General features: G+C 49.1%; 2 protein-coding genes across 3 annotated transcripts in view; one reads left to right on the forward strand and one right to left on the reverse strand.

Moving 5' to 3' along the window:
• LOC106561743 (1-phosphatidylinositol 4,5-bisphosphate phosphodiesterase zeta-1) overlaps positions 1–1,483 on the forward strand; it is a 32,842-nt gene extending 31,359 nt beyond the window's left edge. The window contains exons 11-12 of one of the 2 annotated variants that reach the window (XM_014125971.2): positions 41–187; positions 1,270–1,483. In XM_014125971.2, coding sequence (XP_013981446.2) covers positions 41–187; positions 1,270–1,352 — 230 coding nt within the window. In that variant the 3' untranslated portion in view covers positions 1,353–1,483. Of the gene's footprint in view, positions 1–40; positions 188–1,269 lie in introns of those variants that run through there. The other variant, XM_045688541.1, reaches the window with a different exon arrangement.
• A 3,790-nt stretch (positions 1,484–5,273) lies between these two features.
• Positions 5,274–15,127, reverse strand: part of pik3c2g (phosphatidylinositol-4-phosphate 3-kinase catalytic subunit type 2 gamma) — a 46,915-nt gene continuing 37,061 nt past the window's right edge. Inside the window, exons 26-34 of the mRNA XM_045688534.1 lie at positions 14,079–14,235; positions 13,358–13,467; positions 12,570–12,744; positions 10,193–10,311; positions 9,749–9,845; positions 9,528–9,600; positions 9,007–9,086; positions 8,682–8,807; positions 5,274–7,830 (exon numbers count right to left, since the gene is read on the reverse strand). Of these exons, the coding sequence (XP_045544490.1) occupies positions 7,648–7,830; positions 8,682–8,807; positions 9,007–9,086; positions 9,528–9,600; positions 9,749–9,845; positions 10,193–10,311; positions 12,570–12,744; positions 13,358–13,467; positions 14,079–14,235 (1,120 nt within the window). The 3' untranslated portion in view covers positions 5,274–7,647. The remainder of the gene's footprint in view (positions 7,831–8,681; positions 8,808–9,006; positions 9,087–9,527; positions 9,601–9,748; positions 9,846–10,192; positions 10,312–12,569; positions 12,745–13,357; positions 13,468–14,078; positions 14,236–15,127) is intronic.

Consider the following 15,127-nt stretch of genomic DNA (forward strand, 5'->3'; position numbering starts at 1 on the left):
TGAGGGTGAATATAGTAACTGTTCTGGCTCCCTCCCACAGCTCTGAGCCCTCGGTGGGACTCGGCCATGAACTTCACCATCTCTGTCCCTGACCTCAGCCTCATCCGCTTCACTGTAAGAGACCAGACAGGACTCACCTCTGAGTTTATAGGACAGTACACCATCCCCTTTATCAGCATGAAGAAAGGTGAGAGGTGGAAGAAGAGGAGAGGGAGGGGGAGGAATAGGGGAAGAGAGAGGGAGGGGGAGGAAGAGGGGAAGAGAGGGAGGGGAGGAAGAGGGGAAGAGAGAGAGGGGGAGGATGAGGGGAAGAGAGAGAGGGGGAGGATGAGGGGAAGAGAGAGAGGGGGAGGATGAGGGGAAGAGAGAGAGGGGGAGGAAGAGGGGAAGAGAGGGAGGGGGAGGATGAGGGGAAGAGAGAGAGGGGGAGGATGAGGGGAAGAGAGAGAGGGGGAGGATGAGGAGAGAGAGGGAGGGGGAGGATGAGGAGAGAGAGGGAGGGGGAGGAAGAGGGGAAGAGAGGGAGGAAGAGGGGAAGAGAGGGAGGGGGAGGATGAGGAGAAGAGAGGGAGGATGAGGAGAAGAGAGGGAGGATGAGGAGAAGAGAGGGAGGATGAGGAGAAGAGAGGGAGGATGAGGAGAAGAGAGGGAGGATGAGGAGAGGGAGGGGGAGGATGAGGAAAGGGAGGGGGAGGATGAGGAGAGGGAGGGGGAGGATGAGGAGAAGAGAGGGAGGGGGAGGATGAGGAGAGAGAGGGAGGGGGAGGAAGAGGGGAAGAGAGAGAGGGGGAGGAAGAGGGGAAGAGAGAGAGAGGGAGGATGAGGAGAGAGAGAGGGAGGGGGAGGGGGAGGATGAGGAGAGAGAGAGGGGGAGGATGAGGAGAGAGAGAGGGGGAGGGGGAGGATGAGGAGAGAGAGAGAGAGGGAGGGGGAGGATGAGGAGAGAGAGAGGGAGGGGGAGGATGAGGAGAGAGAGAGGGAGGGGGAGGAAGGGGGGAAGAGAGGGAGGGAGAGGGTTAGAGAGGGAGGGGGAGGAGGAGGGTTAGAGAGGGAGGAAGAGGGTTAGAGAGGGAGGGGGAGGATGAGGGTTAGAGAGGGAGGAAGAGAGAGAACACACAGGCAGGAGTGTTTGACTTAATCAGGCCTAAACAGTGACATTGGCTGTGTTCCAATCCACCAGGACGCTGCCTTTCGAGGCAGGTAGGCAGCATCCTTTGTATTGAGACATCGTATCCATTAGTTGACTGTGCTTGTATTCCATCTCTCCAGGGTACCGCTGGGTTCCTCTCCTGTCTAGAGAGGGCTACAGCCTGGATCCAGCTTCTCTCTTCATTTTCATCTGGTACTCCTAGAACCTTCCTTGCACCTCCCTAAGAACCTCTCCTTCTGATAACTTCTCCTTCTTAGAGCTTCTCCTTCTCCAGGCCTAACCATTGCATCTCAGCCTGGATTCAGCATCTCTTCATCTTCGTCTGCTACTTCTAGAACCCCCTAGAATCTTCCTAGAACATCTCCATGTGTGGCATATCTAGTACCACTTCATTTCTCCATTCCCCAGGCTCAGCATTGATAAAGGCTCGTTGCTAGTTCCAGGCAGCAGCAAGTAAATAAAAGTGGATTTAGGTACTGTATGATATACATATCTGATTTATTGGCATAAAACAAGTCTGATATACAGTATTATACTGAAACTAGTGGTATAGAGCTCAAGGGATCAGCAGGACGATGAAACTGAGACTTTCTGAAGGCACTGTACAAAGTAAGGGTATTTATATTGTTGAAGTATTGACGCATAGTGACTCGAAGGAGTTCTGAAGTTCATTTCAAAAACTTGGTGGTGGAGTTGAGGTACTTGGCAAGGGATGGGACTGGGACTGACTAAGGCTGGGGATGGGAGGGAGGGAAGGCTGGATGGGAGGGAGGGAAGGAAGGCTGGGGATGGGAGGGATGGAAGGCTGGATGGGAGGGATGGAAGGCTGGGGATGGGAGGGAGGGAAGGAAGGCTGGGGATGGGAGGGAAGGCTGGATGGGACTGAGTAAGGCTGAGGATGGGAGGGAGGGAAGGAAGGCTGGATGGGAGGGAGGGAAGGCTGGGGATGGGAGGGAAGGCTGGGGATGGGAGGGAGGGAAGGCTGGGGATGGGAGGGAGGGAAGGCTGGGGATGGGAGGGAGGGAAGGCTGGGGATGGGAGGGAGGGAAGGCTGGATGGGACTGACTAAGGCAGGGGATGGGAGGGAGGGAAGGCTGGGGATGGGAGGGAGGGAAGGCTGGATGGGAGGGAGGGAAGGCTGGATGGGAGGGAGGGAAGGCTGGATGGGAGGGAGGGAAGGCTGGATGGGAGGGAGGGAAGGCTGGGGATGGGAGGGAGGGAAGGCTGGATGGGACTGACTAAGGCTGGGGATGGGAGGGAGGGAAGGCTGGATGGGACTGAGACTGACTAAGGCTGGGGATGGGAGGGAGGGAAGGCTAGATGGGACTGGGACTGACTAAGGCTGGGGATGGGAGGGAGGGAAGGCTGGATGGGACTGAGACTGACTAAGGCTGGGGATGGGAGGGAGGGAAGGCTGGGGATGGGAGGGATGGAAGGCTGGATGGGACTGGGACTGAGTAAGGCTGGGGATGGGAGTGATGGAAGGCTGTATGGGACTGAGTAAGGCTGGGGATAGGAGGGAGGGAAGGCTGGATGGGAGGGAAGGCTGGATGGGACTGAGTAAGGCTGGGGATGGGAGGGATGGAAGGGACTGAGTAATGCTGGGGATAGGAGGGAGGGAAGGCTGGATGGGAGGGAAGGCTGGATGGGACTGGGACAGAGTAAGGCTGGGGATGGGAGGGAGGTAAGGCTGGATGGGACTGACTAAGGCTGGGGATGGGAGGCTGGATGGAGAATAAAGTAGAATACTCTATTGCAGACATGACAATCAACCTCTTACAATGATTGAAAACCATGTAACAAAAACATTCAAAACTTGACTTACAATACTTTACAAGGAACCAATCAATGTGCTACAGTTCTAACAATAGAATCGTCCCGGGACTAAAGGGATTCTCTTAAGACCAATGTGATTGTCTCAGAGTTAAGATAAAAATAACACATAAAACAAAGCATTCAAAAGGGCTAGCAGCAGCCGCCACAGTTTAAAAGTTAAAAGACCAAACCTTTGAGAAAGGTCCGGGGCTATGGGTAATATAAATAACATTTCATAAGAGGTTTATATTATTGAAACCAATACAGTATACAATGTAGTCTTCTCATCCCTACCCTCAATAACTCCCTCTATGAGTCCCTAACGGCCCACGTGGTCCTGGTAAAAGTAGTGCATTATATAGGGAATATGGTCCCATTTGGGACTCAGGCCCTATGAATGACTCAGTGTAGTGCAGAGCAGGTAGCCCAGGTCAGTAGCATCCTGGGAGAATGGTGATTGATGGCATTAAGATTACATGACTGGTGCATCCCACCTTTGCATCAAATCAATACATTCCTACGCATGACTCAGACTAATCACATTAATAGGGCTGAGCTGGAGGATGGGATTAGGGCTGAGCTGGAGGATGGGACTAGGACTGAGCTGGGGGATGGGACTAGGACTGAGCTGGGGGATGGGACTAGGGCTGAGCTGGGGGATGGGACTAGGGCTGAGCTGGGGGATGGGACTAGGGCTGAGCTGGGGGATGGGACTAGGACTGAGCTGGGGGATGGGACTAGGACTGAGCTGGGGATGGGTCTAGGACTGAACTGGGGATGGGACTAGGACTGAACTGGGGATGGGACTAGGACTGAGCTGGGGGATGGGACTAGGACTGAGCTGGGGGATGGGACTAGGACTGAGCTGGGGATGGGACTAGGACTGAGCTGGGGGATGGGACTAGGACTGAGCTGGGGATGGGACTAGGACTGAGCTGGGGGATGGGACTAGGACTGAGCTGGGGGATGGGACTAGGACTGAGCTGGGGATGGGACTAGGACTGAGCTGGGGATGGGACTAGGACTGAGCTGGGGATGGGACTAGGACTGAGCTGGGGGATGGGACTAGGACTGAGCTGGGGGATGGGACTAGGACTGAGCTGGGGATGGGACTAGGGCTGAGCTGGGGATGGGACTAGGGCTGAGCTGGGGATGGGACTAGGACTGAGCTGGGGATGGGACTAGGACTGAGCTGGGGGATGGGACTAGGACTGAGCTGGGGGATGGGACTAGGACTGAGCTGGGGGATGGGACTAGGACTGAGCTGGGGGATGGGACTAGGACTGAGCTGGGGATGGGACTAGGACTGAGCTGGGGGATGGGACTAGGACTGAGCTGGGGATGGGACTAGGACTGAGCTGGGGGATGGGACTAGGACTGAGCTGGGGGATGGGACTAGGACTGAGCTGGGGGATGGGACTAGGACTGAGCTGGGGGATGGGACTAGGACTGAGCTGGGGGATGGGACTAGGGCTGAGCTGGGGGGATGGGACTAGGGCTGAGCTGGGGATGGGTCTAGGACTGAGCTGGGGATGGGTCTAGGACTGAGCTGGGGATGGGTCTAGGACTGAGCTGGGGATGGGACTAGGACTGAGCTGGGGGATGGGACTAGGACTGAGCTGGGGGATGGGACTAGGACTGAGCTGGGGGGATGGGACTAGGACTGAGCTGGGGGATGGGACTAGGACTGAGCTGGGGGATGGGACTAGGACTGAGCTGGGGGATGGGACTAGGACTGAGCTGGGGATGGGACTAGGACTGAGCTGGGGATGGGACTAGGACTGAGCTGGGGGATGGGACTAGGACTGAGCTGGGGGATGGGACTAGGGCTGAGCTGGGGGATGGGACTAGGGCTGAGCTGCGGATGGGACTAGGGCTGAGCTGGGGATGGGACTAGGACTGAGCTGGGGGATGGGACTAGGACTGAGCTGGGGGATGGGACTAGGACTGAGCTGGGGGATGGGACTAGGACTGAGCTGGGGGATGGGACTAGGACTGAGCTGGGGGATGGGACTAGGACTGAGCTGGGGGATGGGACTAGGACTGAGCTGGGGGATGGGACTAGGACTGAGCTGAGGATGGGACTAGGACTGAGCTGAGGATGGGATTAGGGCTGAGCTGGGGGGATGGGACTAGGGCTGAGCTGGGGGATGGGATGGGACTAGGGCTGAGCTGGGGGATGGGATGGGACTAGGGCTGAGCTGGGGGATGGGATGGGACTAGGGCTGAGCTGGGGGATGGGGGGAGGGATGGATGGAGGGAGGGAGGGAGGGATGGAGGGATGGGAGGGAGCCAGCCACACACACTCATCTATCACTGTACTAACACAATCAGGCCATTAAGACATGAGATAGGAGTCACAGTATAAACAATATTACATTTTACAACAAATGATCTACACACATAACAAATAGTCAATTATGAGTTAAATAATGGCTACAATTAATTACATATTTTCAAAACATACATTTCCTTCATTTTGTTCACATTGAGATATAAAAAGACAAGGAAGATGCAGTGTAGAGAATAGATTCTAAATCTAGTGTCCAGAATCAGACTAGAGTGTCCCTGCTAGCCCAAGTCCCTTGTAACATTTCATTCTTCGTATCCAAACACCCTCCCAGAACCACTAGTAGCGTGTTTAGGGTGTTGACTCGTCTATACGAAGGAGCAGGATGTTGACTCGTCTATACGAAGGAGCAGGATGTTGACTCGTCTATACGAAGGAGCAGGATGTTGACTCGTCTATACGAAGGAGCAGGATGTTGACTCGTCTATACGAAGGAGCAGGATGTTGACTCGTCTATACGAAGGAGCAGGATGTTGACTCGTCTATACGAAGGAACAGGATGTTGACTCGTCTATACGAAGGAACAGGATGTTGACTCGTCTATACGAAGGAACAGGATGTTGACTCGTCTATACGAAGGAACAGGATGTTGACTCGTCTATACGAAGGAGCAGGAAGAGGTAAAGTAGTGGTACATGAGAAGGCGTGCTAAAACAAGTTGTTTTGCACAACCTCGAGTGTGCAATTGCTTTTCTACAACGGGTTACCAGTTCAATAAAAAAAACATAATTTTGATCAATATATTCATAAGCTACTATTTCATCCCTCAACGAAAAGATAGGCCTAATCCCGACACATCTATGGTTGCTACTGCAGCTTGCCGGCTGGCCGTTCATTCTATCTGTTAGGTTGCCAGAGACGTGACCCAGTCGTTAAGTCTTTTTGTTCTGTATCTATGGACGCGACCAAGTTGTTCGTTCTAAATGTTCCGTTGCCATGGTGGCTAGCAACGCTCTTATCCCTCGCTTGCTAGCTAGCCAACTACGGCTAGCACAATCAGGTCAAACAGTGCGGCTAGAATAAAAGCAAAGGAGCTGCGTTTTTTTTAAGCTGTTTTGGGTACATCCATAACGATGAGCTAACGATGCGCGATTTCATCTGGCATACAACATTTGCTCTCTCTCGTCGGGACACTGTTCAGAGGAGCTAGCCAACTACGAAGCTAACGCAATCACTTCAAACTCAAGCTGGTAAGACAGCAAAACTAGCTGCATTTCAAGTCGTTTGACCTATTTTTCTATTGACATTCATTTGCCAGCCAGCATGGCAACGGAATATTTAGAACTAACGATGCGGTCGCGTCCATAGAACAAAAGACTTCACGACTGAGAACCTAACCGATCTTATCTCAGCCAGTCACGAATCAGCTAAATGTTTATGTGGATATATATACAGAGAAAAATGCTGGTAAGACAGAAAATTAGCTGCATTTCAAGTCGTTTGACCTGTTGTTCCAATGACATTTCTTTGAATACCGTATATCCATAAAAAAAAAAAGATGGTGATTCATGATTTCGACTGGCTGAGATAAGATGTCAGTCTCATCCTGACACGTTAATTCTCAATAGGACAGTAGAGATCGATCTTCAACACTGGAAACAATGTTGCACATGTCGAGAGACACACAGCAACGTTTATACAAACCCCCCATTGTTGTAAACCAAATGTCAGGCTGGAAGGGAGGTGACACCATGCCTAGGTGTGTTTACAGGTGGACATCAAGTTAATGAATTGGCTGGCTGGGCTGATGGGACACTGGATGCTCAAACATTTCTCAGATTAAACAGAAAACAAAATGGCCGGGTTTTTTTGCATCGTAGATGTACCTGTGCTAAACAGGTTTCTTAGTATGGCTTAGAACACGTCTCAACCTATCACAATGCTTGTTTTGACCAACCCGTTGTAGAATTCTCCTTAGATGCTGATCTAGGGATTGAGTTTTTACTTCCCTCCCTCATGGTAGAGTTCTGGATTAGATGAGGAATGTTAAAAAAAGATCCCATATCAGTGGCAATAGAACAGACAACTTCTAAATGTAACAAATCCTCCATGCTCCATGGAAGTTCCTGTATAGCACTGCCATCTAGCGGTGGCAGGCTGGCATCACATCCCCTCTCCAGAATGGTGTTCAGTAGGGAGAAAACGTTTTTTGAAAACAGAATGAGGTACTACCTGTTCTTGCCCAATGAAAGACACTTCTTTTTGTTTTACAAACGTTTTCAAACTGAGTTGAAACAGGGAGGGACAGTGCTACTTGGATTTTGTCCAATAAGAAACGTTCATCTTGGGTTTCCGCACTAGGCAGGCATCACTGTGCAACGTTGTAAAAACGTTATGCTGCGATGCGCCCTAATGAAAAGGCACTAGGCACCCGATTGTCCAGCAGGAACCACTCCTCTGTGTCCATGCTGTTCTGTTCCAGTCTGACGATCGCTGAGGCCACAAAGACCTTCCTGCTCTTCACTGTCACCTCTAACTCGCGGTCTTGCACGGACGACATGTCACCGTACTCTATCTACAGACAGACGGAGAAGAACAACGCTTTGTTAGTCATTTTTACTTTTAAATATTTGAAATGTGTCTCTTTTTGTTTTTAGCAAAAAGGTCAGAGATAGATTAGAAATGTAGCACAGGGAATGTCTGGCCATACTAACCCGCAAACTACTTACTTTCATCTGCACCACCGCCTCCCGCAGTGTCTACACTCCCACAGTGTCTACACTCCCACAGTGTCTACACTCCCACAGTGTCTACACTCCCACAGTGTCTACACTCCCACAGTGTCTACACTCCCACAGTGTCTACACTCCCACAGTGTCTACATGATAGATGTGATGAAGCCCATATACTCTGGACCCGTGGCTCTCCAGTCTACAAGCCTTTTATTGCTTAATGAGGACTGTCCACAGCAGGCCTATTGTCATAAATAACTCAAAACAGAGGCTGCAATTCTAGCTACTGAAAACATCAGACTAAGTATGTTTGACTGTTTCATAATTGAAGCCGTGTCGAGGCACAACTTTAGATAACGTGCTGCTCACACTGCTAAAGTCACAGTTGAATATTCCTTCTTCCCTTTGCTTACGGGCATACATACATTTTGAGTTTCTCTTCAAGTTAACCTAACTTTATGTGTGGCACTGCGGTCTAAGACACTGCGTCTCAATGCTAGAGGCATCACTACAGACCCTGGTTCGATCCCGGACTGTATCACAACCCCGGCCGTGATCGGGAGTCCCATAGGGGCGGTGCACAATTGGTCCAGCGTCGTCTGGGTTTGGCCCGGGGTAGGCCATCATTGTAAAATAAGAATTTGTTCTTAACTGATTTGCCTAGTTAAAGAAAGGTTCAATAATAATAATGTACCAGTTCATTGAAGGTAGGGTTGTGGTTGTTGCGGACCACCTTGGTCTTCCTCTTGGTTCTTTTGAGGGGGTCTGGCTTCAGCCTGGTGACCACATAGGCATCTGGACACGAACCATTGGCCAACCTCTGATGTATTAGAGCAGAGAGACAAGTACAACAGTTAGTGGTGAAGGAGAAGAAGGAGAAGAAGGAGAAGAAGAAGGAGAAGAAGACGAAGGAGAAGAAGACGAAGGAGAAGAAGATGAAGGAGAAGAAGATGAAGAAGATAAAGAAGAAGATGAAGGAGAAGAAGATGAAGGAGAAGAAGTAGAAGAACACGACTCACAATGTTCTTGAGGTGTTTGACCAGGACAGAGAGCTTGTGGTCGTTGTAGGAAATGTAGAGTTGAATCTGGGGTCCACAGTCTGCAACACAACAGTTAAGAGTTAAATATACTATACATAACATTTTCCTCTAGGGGTGCTCTTGAGCCAAAAAGGTTCCCCAGCCTAAATGGACAGAAATTTTGTCCAGAAACTACCTCATTGAACAGACAGCCCTCCCAAAACCCTTGAAAAAAAAGCTTATATTGCAAAAATGATGATACCCTATCATTTTAGGTAATCAATTCACAGATTTCAAACATAAAGAAGCATAACATTTTACATTTGAGTCATTTAGCATTCGCTCTTCTCCAGAGCGACTTATAGTAGCAATTAGGGTTACGTGCCTTGCTTAAGGGCACGTCGGCAGATCTTTCACCTATTCCGCTCAGGGATTCAAACCAGCGACCTTTTGGTTACTGGCTCAATGCTAGACTACCTGCCGCTCATAAAGAAGTGGTGCTTAAAGAAGCAGTACATCACCTCTGTCTGATTTCACAGAGTTGGGAGTCCTGGTCTTGGGTCCATCCAGAAACAAACAGCACACATACTCATTCTGTAGATGGCATAATTAAATATGCTTTAGACCACGGGTCAGTTCATGGGATTCAAACTGTGAAGATCAAACAATGACAGCCTTTTCCGTGACTAGAATAAGATGACGAAGAAGAAGAGGAGGAAGAAGGAGGAGGACTAGAACTTACGCCTTTACATGGTCCTTCGAACAGTTCCTTCAGATATTTATTCAGCAGGGACATTTTTCTGCCTGGAGTGAACGACATCTTGAACCATTTGGGGAATCTAACCAATAATGAAAAGAGCATGAATTAGATTTTTTTTTACCTTTATTTAACTAGGCAAGTCAGTCAAGAACAAATTCTTATTTACAATGACAGGCCTAGGAACAGTGGGTTAACTGCCTTGTTCAGGGGGCAGAACGACAGATTTGTACATTTTCAGCTCTGGGATTTGAACTTGCAACCTTTCTGCTTACTAGTCCAACACTCCAACCACTAGGCTACACTGCCGCCCCGAATAAATATGAATTAAACTGAATTGAATGTATTCACATTAAATGGGATACACACTTCTCTGTGTCAAGGAGCGAGTCGATGGTGTAATTCAACAGTGTTGTAGCTCAGACTCACTGTGGGAGCGTAGACTCTATGAAGTGTTTCTTCAGCTCTTTGTGTATCAGCTCAAACTGGCCAAACGTCTTCTCGCTGATCAGATAGCCGTCCTCAATGGTCACCCTCAGCTCATAAGTCTGAAAGTACACATCGTCAAAAGTCTTCCCGAAGACACAATGAAGTATAAACTTTAAAGTGCTCTGGAGCAGTTTGACATTGACAGAAGTCATTATCTTAATAAAATCGCACATTTATCACACGTCGTATCATTATCTCCCTCGAAATTACACTTGTAAAATGGATTTTAGGAGCCACTGCATGAAAATACTACACTTTTAGAAAAAAGGTTATTGGGCTGTCCCGACATTAGCACCCTTTATGGTTCCAGGTACATTTTTGAGGGGTTCCAGGAAGAACCCTTTTGGGTTCCACGTAGATGGACAACCGATCTTCTACCCACCAGACCGAAAACCCATCTCCTACTCACCGGACAGAGAGGGGGAGGGGTGGAGAGGTAGAGAGGGTGGAGAGGTAGAGAGGGTGGAGAGGTAGAGAGGGTGGAGAGGTAGAGAGGGTGGAGAGGTAGAGAGGGTGGAGAGGTAGAGAGGGTGCCTCTGGAAACAGCCTAACTAGTATATCCAGTCTGTCTTTATAACAGAGGGGTGGAGAGGGTGGAGAGGGGGTGAAGAGGGTGGAGAGGTAGAGAGTGGGAGAGGGGGTGGAGAGGGTGGAGAGGTGGAGAGGGTGGAGAGGTAGAGAGTGGGAGAGGGGGTGGAGAGGGTGGAGAGGGGGTGAAGAGGTAGAGAGTGGGAGAGGGGGTGGAGAAGGGGAGAGGTAGAGAGGTGGAGAGGGAGAGGTAGAGAGTGGGAGGGGGGTGGAGAGAGTGGAGAAGGGGAGAGGTGGAGAGGGAGAAGTAGAGAGGGTGGAGAAGGGGAGAGGTGGAGAGGGAGAAGTAGAGAGGGTGGAGAAGGGGAGAGGAGGAGAATAGGAGAGGTAGAGAGGTGGAGAAGGGGAGAGGTAGAGGGGGTGGAGAGGTGGAGAAGGGGAGAGAGAGAGGGTGGAGAGGTAGAGGGGGTGGAGAGGTGGAGAAGGGGAGAGATAGAGGGGGTGGAGAAGGGGAGAGGGTGGAGAGATGGAGAGGGTGGAGAAGGGGAGAGGAAGAGAGGGTGGAGAAGGGGAGAGGAAGAGAGGGTGGAGAGGTAGAGGGGTGGAGAGGTGGAGAAGGGGAGAGGTAGAGAGGGTAGAGAGGGGGAGGTAGAGAGGGTGGAGAGATGGAGGTGGAGAGATGGAGAGGGTGGAGAAGGGGAGAGGTAGAGAGGGTAGAGAGGGGGAGGTAGAGAGGGTGGAGAGGTAGAGGGGGTGGAGAGGTGGAGAAGGGGAGAGGTAGAGAGGGTAGAGAGGGGGAGGTAGAGAGGGTGGAGAGATGGAGGTGGAGAGATGGAGAGGGTCGAGAAGGGGAGAGGAAGAGAGGGTGGAGAGGTAGAGGGGGTGGAGAGGTGGAGAAGGGGAGAGGTAGAGAGGGTAGAGAGGGGGAGGTAGAGAGGGTGGAGAGATGGAGGTGGAGAGATGGAGAGGGTCGAGAAGGGGAGAGGTAGAGAGGGTGGAGAAGGGGAGAGGTAGAGGTAGAGAGGGTGGCTCTGGAAGAGACTGGCTAGTATATCCAGTCTGTCTTTATAACAGATAGCTAGATGTCGTCACACTCAGTCAGCAGTCTGCCATTTCTCTCAATACTAATATGTGTAAACTTGCTGTCTCTACGGCATTTCATCATCTAATTGAGAGTTTAGCACATGGCATAGTCCTAAGTGTTTATAAAGTCATGTTTTAAATTGACAGTGAGTTTAACATGGCCATAGCACTTAGGCCCAATGAGGGAAATGCTGTGTATCTAATAGGTGTAAAGGAGTCAGCAACAGTCCTGTTTGTCCATTTTGAGACACCGTAGCCAGTATTCACTTCCTCAAAATAGTCAGATTGATTCTAAGACAACTCAAGAAATTTTACACCTAACTAAGATGTTTGGCGCAGTATTTCTCAATTAAAAAATGTGCATGAAAACGAGTCGTCTCTCGTCGAAGGACAACAAAACCTTTATTGAAGAATCCCTAATGTTGACCAATCAATGACGAAGGGGCGTAGACTTCGGCTAACGACTTCGGGCTTGCCTTGACAAAAAATGTGGTGTGCCCTCGAACAGTCGAGAAAAAAGTCCAAAACGAACTAAAACGTCACCGAAATGCCGTCATATAAAATACACCAACTGTTCTGAAACGGTTTCGGCTGGGAAGAACGCAGACGCCTTAAACGATACGGCAACAATTTTTACCTGGCCTATCAGAGGACAAGATGGAGCTACCAATTCCACCACATTGCTTAGGAGGACAGAGACACTCACCACATCCTTGCCCTTCACGGAGTACTTCTGTATGACAGCTTCCTGGATGTTGGTGTTGGGGGAGGTGTTCTGAGAAGGGCTGGGTGGCGCCAGCTTCTTCCCAGACGACTGGACCATGGTGTGGATCAGGAAGTTGAGTTTGACCGGGAAACTGCCCATGCTCTCCTTGATCTTCCTGCAAGACAGAAGTACAAATCAAATCAAAGTTTATTTGTCACGTACGCCGAATACAACAGGTGTAGACCTTACAGTGAAATGCTTACTTACAGGCTCTAACCAATAGTGCAAAATAGGTATTAGGTGAACAATAGGTAAGTAAAGAAATAAAAACAACAGTAAAAATAGTGAAAAATAACAGTAGTGAGGCTATATACAGTAGAGAGGCTACATACAGTAGCGAGGCTATATACAGTAGCGAGGCTATATACAGTAGCGAGGCTATATACAGTAGAGAGGCTACATACAGTAGAGAGGCTATATACAGTAGAGAGGATATATACAGTAGAGAGGATATATACAGGCACCGGTTAGTCAGGCTGATTGAGGTAGTATGTACATGTAGATATGGTTAAAGTGACTATGCATATATGATGAACAGAGAGTAGCAGTAGCTGGATGGATGGACAGGCAAAAACCTGTAGTTTTTAGGTTCATATACGGACATTAAAAGGAAAGAACCCAGAGAGAGATGGAAAGAGGTGTCCGTGTAATATTAGTAATAGTACGAGTGTCTTTTGTATGTAAGACGTTTCCAGACGAAAAGAGAAGAAGTGTCAGAGTCATATTACTTGGTAAAGTAGGACGTAGCCTCCATCTTAGAGTCCTGGGGTTTCAGGTGGTTCTGAACATACTGCAGGTCCTGGATGTTGATCAGCTCCGGCATGCCTGCACCCAGCATCTACACCCACAGACACGCGTTTAATCATTCTACAATGTAAACACACCTTCATGACAATGTCATAAGCATGTCATAATGCTTCGTAAAGTGTTACTAAGGTTTTTTTCATAAGTAGAATTGTAGTTAGTTAGTTAGTAAGTAGTTAGAGGGACTGACTAGCTGCAGTAGGCTGAGCACCAGGGCGGTCATAAGCCTGTCATGATGCTTCATAAAGTGTTACTAAGGTGTTATTAAGAGGTATACTGACCAGCTGCAGTAGGCTGAGCACCAGGGCGGTCATAAGCCTGTCATGACGCTTCATAAAGTGTTACTAAGGTGTTATTAAGAGGTATACTGACCAGCTGCAGTAGGCTGAGCACCAGGGCGGTCATAAGCCTGTCATGACGCTTCATAAAGTGTTACTAAGGTGTTATTAAGAGGTATACTGACCAGCTGCAGTAGGCTGAGCACCAGGGCGGTCATAAGCCTGTCATGGTGCTTCATAAAGTGTTACTAAGGTGTTATTAAGAGGTATACTGACCAGCTGCAGTAGGCTGAGCACCAGGGCGGTCATAAGCCTGTCATGATGCTTCATAAAGTGTTACTAAGGTGTTATTAAGAGGTATACTGACCAGCTGCAGTAGGCTGAGCACCAGGGCGGTGCGTCGTCGGATGCTGTTGTAGGCTTCACAGCAGAGCTCTACGAAGCGATGAAACCTCTGGGGTTTCTGACCCCCGCCGGTGATGAAGTGCTGCATCTCTGAGGTGAAGATGAATGGAGCCCGGTCCCTACCATCACAGAGAAGAGGGGTGTCAGTCATTTACATTTAAGTCATTTAGCAGACGCTCTTATCCAGAGCGACTTACAAATTGCACATGGTAGATAGTTGGTAGTGCTGAGCGATTAACCAACATTTAGTTCATTTTTGGGGGGTTATTAATCAACGAATTGACCGACATCGGTTAAATTACTTGAATTACATTTATTTATTTATTTATTTGTGAGCCCAACGTGCTGTTTCTCTAGAGAGAAATCAAATCATCCACGAGAGAAATCAACTCTAGACCTATGTGGGACGCTGGGCTGAAGGATGGTGTAGTTTTCATTAAACAAATATTCAGCATAGTTCAGCGCAGAAACATGTTAATTAACTACGATGACCATAAGCCATTGCACCATTTCCCCCGTCTCCGGACACGTCAGAGAGGAAGAGGCTAATTGAGAAGTTTCACTCTCGACAGAATCTTGTCCAAAATAATCCCAATTCATTTCAATGTCTTATTGGACCTAAATTTGTTGCCCGCCTTCCCGACTTTGGGACGACTCCCATTGTTAGGTCATAGACATGAGCATCCCCTCATTATATTCAGATCTCTGGACAGATACACTTTTACGCCTACTACGTTAGGTTACATACACACAGACCGCATGAGAGAGGAATGTACACAACACAATGACGAGAGAGAAAGAGATAGTTCACGTGAAATGTAAAATGATTTTGTCATACAACTCTGCAGCATATTTAGGCAGGCTAGCTAAGTAGGATGACTAAAGATGTATGGGGAGACATAACGTTAGATGGTCTGGCTGACTGCTACTGCCTGATCAGAAATGAGGTGATGACTACAGACAGTACAGTATGGGGAGACATAACGTTAGATGGTCTGGCTGACTGCTACT

The sequence above is a fragment of the Salmo salar genome, chromosome ssa10 (assembly GCF_905237065.1).
Source record: "Salmo salar chromosome ssa10, Ssal_v3.1, whole genome shotgun sequence".
Taxonomy (NCBI): domain Eukaryota; kingdom Metazoa; phylum Chordata; class Actinopteri; order Salmoniformes; family Salmonidae; genus Salmo; species Salmo salar.